This window comes from Pelobates fuscus, chromosome 4 (genome assembly GCF_036172605.1).
Source record: "Pelobates fuscus isolate aPelFus1 chromosome 4, aPelFus1.pri, whole genome shotgun sequence".
Lineage (NCBI taxonomy): Eukaryota > Metazoa > Chordata > Amphibia > Anura > Pelobatidae > Pelobates > Pelobates fuscus.
The window spans coordinates 222,633,450-222,646,527 of NC_086320.1; the positions used below are offsets into that span (position 1 = coordinate 222,633,450).

A 13,078-nucleotide genomic window follows, 5' to 3' on the forward strand; every position below is an offset into this window, starting at 1 on the left:
ATTTACTAGCAACACACCATAAACAAGGTGATGGTGTATTTTGTTCCACTAAATTGACTGTAAAAAAAAGGCAATTTTCACACAATTTATAGTCCTTGCTCACACTCATTTAAAAGGTTACTCCATGCACTATGACCACTGATTTGAAGTGGACATAGTGCTTGGAGCTTGTGTGTGCAGCGTTTTAGTTGGAAACACTGTGCATATAGAGTGTTTTCTGCCAGAAGTGTAACTCCACCTCCAGCAGTATCATTAGCCAGTCTGGGACAAGCCTGGTGCTGGCTAATGTTAAATCTGTGCATATTAGGCATCGTTCATCAGCACGTTTATGCTGGTGACAGATGACCAACGGCAGAAAATTCTTCCATTCTGTGCCACCCAAGGCCTTTTCTCAGCAAATTCTTCTGGAACAAGCCTCTGCCTGCAGCGAGGGGGAATGACAGCAGTGAAGAAAGATCGGGCTTTATGGAGAACTTGGCCTAGAAAAAAAACGGTCTACCCTTGAATTAATCCCTTTTTTATATAAATATTGTATATAACAAAAACTTTATGATAAGGTCTGTTTTAAATAAATATATGGAGCTATGTAGGTGAGTGTGACCACTTGGAGTGCTCTTAAACATTGATCTAGTTTTTTGTGCAAGTAATCAAATAATACTCCTACATTTCCTCTAGGAATTGGAATGTTATCAGCAACTGTATCCCAATAGTGAATTCACCTAATAAGTAATATTATAAATGTTCTAAAAATAAGGACAAGGTGACTATGTTCAGTCAATTAGGAATATGAATACGTAACACTGTACGACACTGAACTTGGCCAGACATTTCAGTCATCATGATCACGCATAAAATGTGACCCAGGAGAACAGAAATAGATGTGCCATGTTATTTAAGTAGATGTAATCTAAACTGCCATGAGAAATTGTTTGTCAATTCATAAGTGATAGCGCAAATTGTACATTTCTCCATCTAGTGTAATATATATGCTTTTCAAGAGCTGCTGATTTCACAATTGGCCATGGACCTGGAAGTCAAGTCAACTGTCAACTTTACTGTCCTCAGCTGTAATGTAAAAGAAGAAGATGTATCCAAAAGGGAATCCTGCAGTTTGTTCTGGGACGACCTCACTATGGATATCAGACCAGAGGAAAGGTACACAACAGAACTGTACTTAACCTTGTCAATAGAATTTCTTATACTCTGCACATAAAAGTTTAGATTGTATGTTGTAGCATGCGCTTCCATTTAGGAATTAATTCAATTTATTTACAGTTGAGTTTGTAATTCAGTACATAGCATCTTAGCTACTATGATTCACTGAAGTTTTGCCTTCAACTCATAATATATATTTAGTAAAGACTCCAAATGCAATGTTATATGTTTTGAAAACACAGCTTTCTGCATGGACACAGTATATGATTACACAGGTGGTGTCATCACTCACCTTTGTGTATGAGTTTATACTTTTTTTTTATGGGATCTCCTTAGTAAACGGTCATTTAATGTCATAAAATATAATATAGTTATTTGATAAATATATCATGCTGTAAGCTATATATATACTGGATAAAGAATTACTGAATTCACCTTTGATAGGTGTTTTTTTTTTATTTACTATTTATTATCAGACCACTACTACTTTAGAGGCAATATAAATGTGTTTTTGTATTAAACAGTAGGAATATAATTCTCAAACCAAATCAAAACATAAAGTAAAAAAAAGTATGTACCAATAAATGCAATCCGTATATATCACGTAATAAGACAGGTATAAGGTGTAACGGAACCGCTGGCACCCCGACCGGGTACCCTCCGCTGACGGATGCTCCTAGTGCTTTCCGAGGTCTCCAAGCACTCTGCCTGACACCATAACCACTGCAGACCCCACGAACCGCCGCAGCTTGGTTTGGGTCTCGCCTACTCCACCCACTCTGGACCCAAGAACAGGGTCCAGCTTCCAGTAGGTGGACCTCTCTCCGAATTCCAGAGAGCAGGAACAAGCTCTTAGCAGAGCTCAGCGATTATACCCTGGGGAGTATAGTGATTATAGCAATCCCCAGAGTGTAGTTCTCCAATCCCCCAAACATGAGCCGAAACTTCATGAAGGTACAAGATGATCTGAGGTGCTAACACACCCAGTCTGCTTTTATTTCCATCTTACACATATAAGACCGCCCACAGGGGAGGGGTAAAATAGCCAATAGCATAACGGTTGCAACCCACAGGCTCCCTCCCCTCAGATAACCAGTTAACATAATTATTACAGCCAGGAAAACTACAGTTTTTATACATGTGCTATAACTTTAAAACCGTACATCCAATCTTCATAAAAATTACATATTCACAATCAATCCATTCAGGGGAACCACATATTAAAAAATGACACGAATCCGACCAGTGGTTTAAAAGTTAAGGGAAAGTCCTTTGTTACCAAATGAAGCATGGCTTTTCTTCCCAAAACAAGTTCCACAGAGTCTCTATCCTGGAGATAATTGGGAAGTAATCCAATTATCTCCAAGGACAGAGGCAAAACTCCATTAGCCACATGGCAGACAAAGGACAATAAAAGACGTAAAAATACATACTGTTACATTTACCACATAGAACCTACACATTTACAATTTACCTAACACATAATAGCATACATAATATTGAAGACAGCCTGAATGCAATCTGCTACACAGTCTTAAAGGGCCATTGTTCCTAAAAGTCATAATATGTCCACGGATGGTTTTTAAGGGGCCAGCAGCAGCACCATATAAATCCAATATGCCCAAATGTTGCACCTGAAAGGCCAAATCTCCCAGGGACCATAGTCAACAGGTAAGAGGCTGGCAATCAGGCTCCTCCAACAGCCGGGGGTAAAGGGCAGCTTGTCACCAATAAACCCAGTGACAAAAGGCATTTCGTCACATAAGGTTTCGTGGAAGGAGCCCGAAAATGCAGCTGGGACAGAACACTAATAGCGAGGTACAGATAGGGATCAAGCAAAGATGTGGTCTGGAAAGGCAAAGGACAGGACAGGCGGCCCAAGTTCGGGAATTGTTAATCAAAATGGGTCAAACTACAGGAGATAATAAAGCAGGATAACAACACGGATGTGAACACAGTTCAAGTGAGCGAAGAGGTCGGAGAGACTGGCTGTTAAATAATGAAGAAGAGGCATGCCTGCTCCACGTCATCCCTGCGTCTCAGATACACTTCCTACACTGGTACAGCCCAGTCTATTTTAAATGGTGCGTGCTCCAGGGTGCGTTTATAGAAGGCGTGTTCCACCATGACTCAGCCCACCTGCCGTGCCACATTGGAGGAGGGCATCCTAACCGGTGTGCGGAAAAAGGTCACGGGGATACTCATGACATCAGGGAAGATGCTTGCTCCTAACCTGCAGCAATGACTGGACCGACTCAGTTCACACCAGAGATGTGTGCATTGCAACAATAGGCACATGTGGAAATTGCTGCACATATGCTTTTTTTGTTCAGAGAGGAAGGGAGACTGGAGAAAAAGATAAGCAAAATGTATTGATAGGTTCAGGGAAGGGATCTGGCATTTAGGGGGATTAATGAACATTCAAAACGTTAAAAATGAATATTGTTTTTTATTGTTGGAGTTTCTTTAAGTTACAAATATTCTAGTTTTAGGAGGATGGTGGCAGGACTTACTGATTGACTAAAAGTAGGAGTGAAATATAGAGTAAAGTTAAAAATATAAAATAAAATAAATAAAAAAAGCCAAAATTACATATTTCTGCAGCCGGTGTTATATCAAATTTCCCTACCCGTGAAAATCCCCTACCCTCGTCACTTCCGGTGAGGGGAATCAGCTGGATCATGTGTTGCACATGCGTGCTAGCACTCCTGCTACTCCTCCACAGCCAGGTCCTGGAAGGTAAGTAAAACTATTTTAAACTTTCATTATAGTTAGTGCATTCACTAAGCTTAGGCACACGGGACATTTAGGGTTAATGTTAGGGTTCAAATTAGGGTTAGGATTAGGGACTTGTTCATATTTAGAGATATTTCACATTAGGGAAACATCTATAAATTGTGATTTCTCACACATTATTTTAACCCTTACTCCAAGGGTTAGGGTAAGAATAGAGTGTGAGAGAGGTTAGAAGCACTTACATAACACTAATTTGAACCCTCACTTAACCCTAAATGTCCCGTGTGCCTAAGCTTAGTGAATGCACCAACTATAATGAAAGTGTAAAACTAGTTTTACTTACCTTCCAGGACCTTGCTGTGGAGGAGTAGCAGGAGTGCTAGCACGCATGTGCAGCACAGGATCCAGCTGATTCCCCTTACCGGAAGTGACGAGGGTAGGGGAATTCGATAGGATAGAACACCGGATTAGTGGTTGCACCATTAAATAAAAAAAATGGACATTGTAAAAGGAGTATTCCACACTTCTCATGTTAAGGGTAGAGGATAAACCTCGATGTACAGGTGTTTATGGGAACAGACCAGATCCAACAGAAGGAGCCTCTTCCTGGTGAGGTCTGCCTGAAGCTGTGCAGTATTCTCTTGGAGGATAAACATTTTTTTATTTATAAAAATGTGTGACCAGAAAGGATTCATTGAGATTTCTTTTGTTTTCAAGTATATTTAACTATATATTTATTTATTTTACTTCTGCATTTTTGTTATAATGCAGTATCTATAAAATTAATTAAAGACATTGGATTATTGTTACCCCTTTTTTCCTTCAAGATTAAAATCCGAAAATAACAGTGCCATGGTTCTGAAAGGTATGAAGATAAAGCAGATGGTCTATAGTTTCAAAAATAGTTGGAATGTCAAAAGGAATTAGTAGAGTGGTGACCTACACAATATGACCTTGTTTTCATCAGCTATCTTGAGTGCCGAGCAGAAAGGCTCAACCACTGCAGTAATATCATAGCATTTAAATTGTTTGACATTTTCTGTCCTGATGTAGCCTTAGCACCAAGCTTCTCTGTAGTTGATGTTTTCAGCATGTTATATTTAGATTAGGCAACTGATGCAATATTAGTAATAACGTAAACAGCGGGTTACTTAACATTTGCCTTCTGCTATGAAGACATTTATATTTTCTGAGAAGGGATGGTGCAGCTATAATGAATATTAATTGTCTAATTGGCTGGATAATTACAGATGCTGTTGACATGTATGTATAGTTTAGTGCAATAAAAGTTGATATTTAGAAAATAATTGTAACAAAACCAAAGAATATGAAAACTCTGAGAATGAACAAAAGTTTAGAGGAACTCAGTAGCTTTCCCTTCATTAAATCCCCGCTCAGGTCTCAAAATATGTACAAAACCAATTAAGAATGTAGCGCTTATGTATAAGAAAATAAATCACCTTTTAAAACTTTTAGGAGCAGAGTTTCAGCAGGAAAATATCTATAAGGAATAATCACATATAGTATAGATCACACTTATATGTGATTATTTGTGATTATGTGATTATTTCTTATAGATATTTTCCTGCTGAAACTCTGCTCCTAAAAGTTTGAAAAGGTGATTTATTTTCTTGTACATAAGCGCTACATTCTTAATTGGTTCTGTACATGTTATATTGAAAGGGATATTTGAATGTTTAGCAGCTATTAATACAAGATATATTTATTTTTCATTCTCATTTTCCTATACATTTATAAGCGCTGGTTCCATCATTCACTTTACAAGGTCTCAAAATAGTTTTTGCTAACTTGTGCCATTACAGAGAGGACCAGTTCCAGGACACATCAGACTAAACTCACCCTAAAGGGCAGCCCAGAACCAAAATGCTGGCAAATTCTCTCTGCGCTAGAGATACAGCAAATCCCAGACAATCTTTTCAGCCTTCTTCAGGCCTCATCAGCAAGGTGTAGCTGCAGAGGCGTAGCTAGAAACCATGGGGCCCTGGTGCGAAAATTGCCCTTGGCCCCCCCAATACGTTATTTCTCCCCTCCCCCAGCCCATCCATGTGTCACACTCACGCCCCTCTATGTGTCTCATTCATATTAACACACACTGACATACATGCAGATACACACCATATAACACATACAGATACATACACGGACACACATACACACACGCAAATGCAGACACACAAACTAACACACAGATACATATATATATATATATATATATATACACACAGACACACATGCAGATATATGGACACATACTCACACACATCCGGATACACAGACACACATACAGACATATACACAAACACTTAAGGACAAACATTAAAATACACAGAATGAGGGGGGGCGGAGCCAAGCTACTGATCGAGCCGGACGCATGTCGGATGAGCTCCGACAATTACCGCCGCATTTTAGCAATATCTAACCCCTTACCTCCGCTGGCAAAACGGACCACGGGTGCTAACAGTGGTCATGGGCCGCAAGCTGAAGAAGCAAAAGCCCGATAAGCCCAAAGCGGGCATGAATATAGGAGATCTACTCCGGCAGGCCCACGGTCCAGGCAGGCCCAAGATGGCTGCCGAGATGGATGAGTACTCAGACTCCTCAGAGGACTCACTACTGGGGATGGGATCCGCCGTGGCCCCTCTCCCACCGCGGCCCCAGACAGCTCCAAAGATCACTGATTCAGCTCCGGTGACAAATGCCACCCTGAAGGAGCTACTACACAGCCTCCAGCTCACCCTGCAAGCCGACATGGCCTCACTCAGAGCAGACCTAACGGGCCTGGTAGGCCGCTTGGGGACGGTGGAGACGACAGCAGCTGAACATACCCAGACAATCACCTCTCTCTCTGGTGCAGTCCAGACTCTCCAGGCACAACAAGCCACTTTGGAACAACGATTGGCTGTGATGGAAGACGGCAGGCGCCGAAACAACCTCAAGATACGTGGGGTCCCAGAGGCTATCCCAGACGCAGAACTCCCGCACCTGGTGAGAAGGCTGCTGGGGTCGCTACTTACGCCCAAGCAGGCAAAAAGCGTTATGACTGACGGGATATTTCGCATACCAAAGCCTAAAAAAGCCCCCGAGACCGCATCCAGGGATCTGGTGGTCAGATTCAGCAACGGCAGGGAGAAAGCAGCGGTACAGGCAGCAACTAAAGGGAATTCGCCACTCTCCTTTGAAAACATGGCGCTCACGTTTTATTCAGATTTATCTGGGGACACTCTGAAATGGAGGAAGACTCTCCAGCCACTTACCTCACTGCTGCGCACCCATGCTATCCCATATCGCTGGAGACCACAGCGGCTACTCCACATCCTGAAAGGAGACTCCGTGCACGCGGTCAGAGACATTAAGGAAGCAGCGGCCATGCTGGAAACCATCGGCCTCCCACGAGATGCGCTAGCCCAATCTGGCTCGAGCTATACCGCCACCGCGCACATTTGGGACCCCTCTAGGGTTGCCCCGTTTGTCCCTCAGAGGGCTCGCTTGGATACCAATGCGGTGGTCACAACATGAGGCGAAGCAGGACTACCCAGGCTCCAAAGGGGCATCACCCACTAAGTACTTTATTTTTGTTTGTTTTTTGTTTTTGTTTTTTTTTGCTAACCCATGGTTTGGGGTTCATGTGACACTCCTCTTTAATAAGTTAAATATCAGCTAAAATGTACATAGTTCATGTTGGCTCCTCAAAGCCACAGCCAATATAGCCTCCCATAAGCTAGACTAATTGCAGGACAGTAATAGGTTTATGCAGCTGGATATCAATGTTCTAGTTATGTTTGTTTCTTAGACCTGTCTACTGTTTAGCCGTACCCTATACGTGACTAACTGTACATTGCTAGACAGAATGTATGCCATATCAGGTAGTTTCTTGGGGACAATGTTAGTCCTACTTTAATCACCCAGATGATACACATAGTTGACGGAGCGGGTATAATGTTCAAAGTATGCGACCTATCAAGCCGAGGTCGGAATGTAGCGAAAAATGAGAACAGGCTGATGTGATGCTGACCTATAGAATTTTTCTCAATATACTCGTTATGATAAACTAACTTACTCCTATGTCTTTCTATAAAAACAAAAAAATGTGCACTGACATATCAATGTGCCTATATTGTTAACTTCATTGTTTACCTTTCACTCGCAAGTGCTGTTGTGGCATAGCGAGAATGCTTGTTACCCTCATGCACGTCAAAATAAAGAATTTAAAAAAAAAAAAAAAAAAAAAAATACACAGAATGACACTTTTACAGATACAAACAGTGACACACATACAGACACACATACACACTTACAGTGACACAAACACACACAGACACACATATAAATACAGAGACACACACACATACATAAACAGACACACATAAATACAGGGGCACACACACACACACACACACACACACACAGAGAGACAAACACATAAAACAGACACACACATAAATACAGACACATACACACATAGAGACACACATACATTCAGAGACACACACACGCATTCTTACAGACACACACACAGAGACACAGAGACACATACACATACAGAGACACACACACATACATACAGACACTCACACACACACACATGCACACAAACAGTCACACATGCACAATGATTTAGTCACCATCCTGTTTCCTACCTTTTAGATGCAGGAGGGTGACTTCTCTTGGGTCCAGTGGCTCAGGCTGATGGGAGTCAGAGTTCACACTCTGACTCCCTCCTCTCCTTCTCTTCCTCCCGCGCAGGCTGGGAACACATGGTCCCAGTGGCTCTACTACATGGGCTGGAGCCGCAACACCTAACCAGTTCGGCACCACGGTCACAGGGGTGCACAAGGCGGCCAGACCCCTGGAGTAACAGGCCCGGCCGCAGCTGCGACCATGGACGTTCCGCTACGGTGTAGCGGATATCCCTCTAGGCACAGTGAGCACAGGGCCCACTTTTGGATTACCCATTTGAACTTGGGGAGAGCCAAAATAATGCATTGCAACAAAAACAGAGAATGTGAGAACTCTGAGAACGGACAAAAGCTTCGAGGAAAACTAGCTTGCCCATTGGTAAATCCCCACTTAGGTCTCAAAGTATTTTTTTCTCACTTGTGCCATTAGAGAGAGAACCAGTTCCAGGGTATATCACAGTAAAACCAACCATTAGGGCAGTCCAGAAGCGAAATACCGACAGGTTCTCTCTGAGCTGAGCGGGAATTGGTCTCTCCCCAAGTTAAAAGGGTAAACCAGATGTGGACCCCATGCTCACTGTGCCTACAGAGTTATCAGCTACACCTCAATGACGAGGCCCAAAGAAGGCCGAAACGATCGTCAGGGGTTGCTGTGTCTTTTGTGCAGAATGAACTTGCCGGCATTTCGGTTCTGGATTGCCCTTATGGGTGGGATCAGTCTGATATGCTTCGGAATATGTTCTATCTGTAATGGCACAAGTGAGCAAAAACTTTTTTTTTTTAACATGAGTGGGAATTTATCGAAGGGCAAGCTGGGAAAGCTACTGAGTTTCTCTAAGCTTTGTCCGTTATATTCTTTGTTTTTGTTTCTATTTAGAAAATAATGCATAAGATCTGTATGCAAGTTCTATTGCATATCAGTATTAGACATGTGCACCAGTGAAATATTCGTTTCGTATGAATGATTTCGTACTAAATAAGAATTTCATTCGGCATTCCCGAATTTTGTCTGCAAACCATTCGTTTTTGAACGAAACTCGTTAAAAAAAGAATTAGTTTTCGTCCATTAGGACGAAAACAGCACTGCCCGTGCTCCCCCTAAAAAACAAGGAGAGAGCCGGCAGCGCTGCCAGCTCCCTCCTTGTGAAACCATTTCTGCCCCCTCCCTGCATTAAAACCTATGAGTGTCACTATGATCAAATCCTCCAGCAGTGGCATGTCACCTAAACTGTCATTTATAACTAAATATAAATCAGTATGGGCGTCACTATGAAGAAAAGGGAGGTTAAATCCCCTGCCTGTGCCAGGTCCCCTCGTGTAGTAGAGGCATGTCGCCTAAACAGCGAGCAGCCAGTGGCTGCTTGCTGTCATTTAAAACTGTATATAAAAATGAGTATCTTATGAGTATCTTATATAGAAGTGAAAGAGAGCTACGGTAAGAGTACGTGTAACCAAAATTTATAGCAAAAACTATAACAATGTTGCAATATGAAACAGTAGCTATTTTGATCTAAATAGCTACTTTTTACATGTACTCTTACCATGCTCTTTACACTTCTATACAAGATACATTTATATCCAGTTTTAAATGACAGTGAGCAGCCAGTGGCTATGACCCCCATATTGATGAAAGGGAGGTTAAATACTCCCGCATGCCCCTACCCGCAGCACAGGTCCCCCCCATTCCCCAATGGAGGGGACAAATAACTAAAATAGAGGGGACATAATCCCCCCCCGTGCCTGCGGGTTACTTGTGGGGGCTATTAATATAAACTAATGTCCCCGCTGGTCCCCACCCCTGAGCGGCGGGTGGGGACCCTAAATAAATAATGGGGGGACCTAATGTCCCCACCCATGAGTGGTGGGTGGGGACCCTAAATAAATAATGGGGGGACCTAATGTCCCCCCCAGGTCCCCACCCATGAGCGGTGGGTGGGGACCCTAAATAAATAAATAATGGGGGGCACCTAATGACAGGCGGGTGGGGACCCTAATTAAATAAATAATTGGGGGGACATATGTCCCCCCCAGGTCCCCACCCATGAGCAGCGGGTGGGGATCCTAATTAATTAAAGGAGGGACCCAATATCCCCCATGGTCCCTGCCCATGAGCAGTGGGTTGTAACCCTAAATAAATAAATAAATAATGGGGGGGACCTAATGTCCCCCCCAGGTCCCCACCCATGACAGGCAGGTGGGGACCCTGATTAAATAAATAATGGGGGGACCTAATGTCCCCCACAGGTCCCCACCCATGAGCAGCGGGTGGGGACCCTAATTAATTAAAAGGGGACCTAATGTCCCCCCTGGCACCTACCCATTCTTTTTTTAAAGCAACCAATCAGAGGGTTATGAGTCAAATTACACAGCATTGGAAAATTCAAAAGAACTTTCCCACGCCGTGTAAAATGCACTCTGATTGGTTGGATTTCAATCCAACCAATCAGAGTGCTGTGACAGGTAAATGCAGAAACTTACCTGTCAGTGTCTTCTTTACCTGTCAGAGTAATCTGATTGGTTGGCTTACACCCACCAATCAGAGTGCTCTGAGCCTAATTGCAGGGCATGGGAAGGCTTTATAAGCCATTTCCTGCCCTGCGGAGCTCACTCTGCGCCGTGCCCTCGCTGGGTGAAGAAGGATTATTTTTTTAGAGTCTGGATTTTCCAGGTCTTATTTTACTTTAACAGTTGCGACGGGTATTATTAATTTTTATTTGGTCTTTTTTGGGGCTGAAGAAAGAAAGAAAAGAAAGGAAGAAAGAAGACACCTAATGGTAAGTATGAAATTGTATTTTACATGGTTAGTTTATTGGCACCTCCCTCGCTATAATTAGGGTGAGGGGGTAGGTAGGGTATTTTTATTGGGGGGGAGTGACTAGGCTTGGGGACCCCTAGGCACTTTATTATTTGTGGTCCCTACCTGCCAGTCATGGGTGGGGACATTAGGTTCCCCCCATTATTTATTTATTTAGGGTCCCCATCCGCCACTCATGGGTAGGGACCAGGGGGGGCATTAGATCCCCCTTTAATTAATTAGGGTCCCCACCTTAATATTAATAGCCCCCACCTGCGGGTCACGGGGGGCACTGTGCCCCCCCATTTTAGTTATATTCTGTTTCCCAACCGTGCCAGGTCCCCCCCTTATTGCACTAGCGACTGGGCAGCATCACTAGTACTTTTATATTTGTTTAGGCGACATGCCCCTACTAGAGTGGGGGCATGAGGGAGGATTTAACCTCCTTTTTATTAATATGGGGGTCATAGTGACCCCCATAGGTTTTAATGGGGGGGGGTAGCAATTAATATTATTACAAGGAGGGAGCTAGTAGCGCTGCCGGCACCCTCCTTGTTTTTGGGTTTTTTTTGCGCATGCACAGTGTTATTTTCTCCATGCTGTGGGGTTTAATTCCCCTGCAGCACAGAGTCTATTAAACAAATTAAACAAAATGAAAAGGTAATGCATTCGGCACATGTCTAATCAGTATTAAAACATTTAAATATCAGATTGAGACATAGCAACATCAAGTAAGAAATATGAACAAAGTACAGGGCTCAGGTGACAATGGGAAATGTAATGTGTTTTTTGTTGTTGTTTCTTGGCAGGGTGACATTATCTGAAAGTGACTCTGTGCTCCAACAAGGATATGAAAAGAAAGAGCAAACCATTTTCATAATACAACGATCTTCTCTTCAAACCATCACAATAGGCAGATTTGGGGGGGAAATGCGAAATTACCATCTGCCTTATTTGACTGTGCTCCCCGTTCCTCTGTTCACGCCAAAAAACAGAATCAAAACACAACCCCCAGAAGAAACTCCATCCTGGATACAAATGACTCATCTGAATGGGCCCTGTGCTGCAAAAAGAGAAGTCACAGGGCTTGTTAGCAATTTGCCTCAGGTTATTCAACCAAATAAGCTCCCTGTAAGATTCTCGAGTTTAATATCTCCACCACCAAATTTACATGACACTACTGGGCATTAATGCAGTTACTAAACTGCGTGAGCTAGTAGACTAGCTACTCAAAAGCATCATTGGGCCCTTTTAGTATACCTGTGTTATATGCCATTATACAAAATAAACAATGTTTTCCCTAAGCACTTTCAGACACACCAGAGGATTTCAACGACACATCGGAAGGTCTGCATGACCCGCACAATAACTTGCACACAGTGGTATAGACGCTTTCCTACTGTGCCTATTACTTCTTCAGGCTGTGTTCTTTGAGAGAGTAGTTTGGCAGGAACTTACGGCAAGTTTACCATTAAAGTGGCACTGCCACTTTCAAGTTTTTTATTTTTTTTTATTTTATAAAAACAACATAATGATAGAATCTTTATAAAAATAAATTTTAAAAAATCCTCATAAATACTACAACACACCTAAAAGATATACATAAGAAAAGGTAGGAACTACTTTGCCTAATGTGATGTGCTCATTTTTACAGCTTTAGCCACTCTTCAATTACTATTATTGGCTAAATAGAACA

At 42.5% G+C, this 13,078-nt stretch overlaps 1 protein-coding gene across 1 annotated transcript; it reads left to right on the forward strand.

The window, feature by feature from the left end:
- The first annotated feature begins 896 nt into the window (after positions 1-896).
- On the forward strand, positions 897-12,875 carry LOC134607977 (telethonin-like). The gene is made up of 2 exons (XM_063450591.1): positions 897-1,155; positions 12,192-12,875. The coding sequence occupies exons 1-2, from the start codon at positions 1,022-1,024 to the stop codon at positions 12,571-12,573; spliced, it is 516 nt and encodes a 171-aa protein (XP_063306661.1). The 5' UTR covers positions 897-1,021; the 3' UTR covers positions 12,574-12,875.
- Positions 12,876-13,078: the final 203 nt, after the last annotated feature.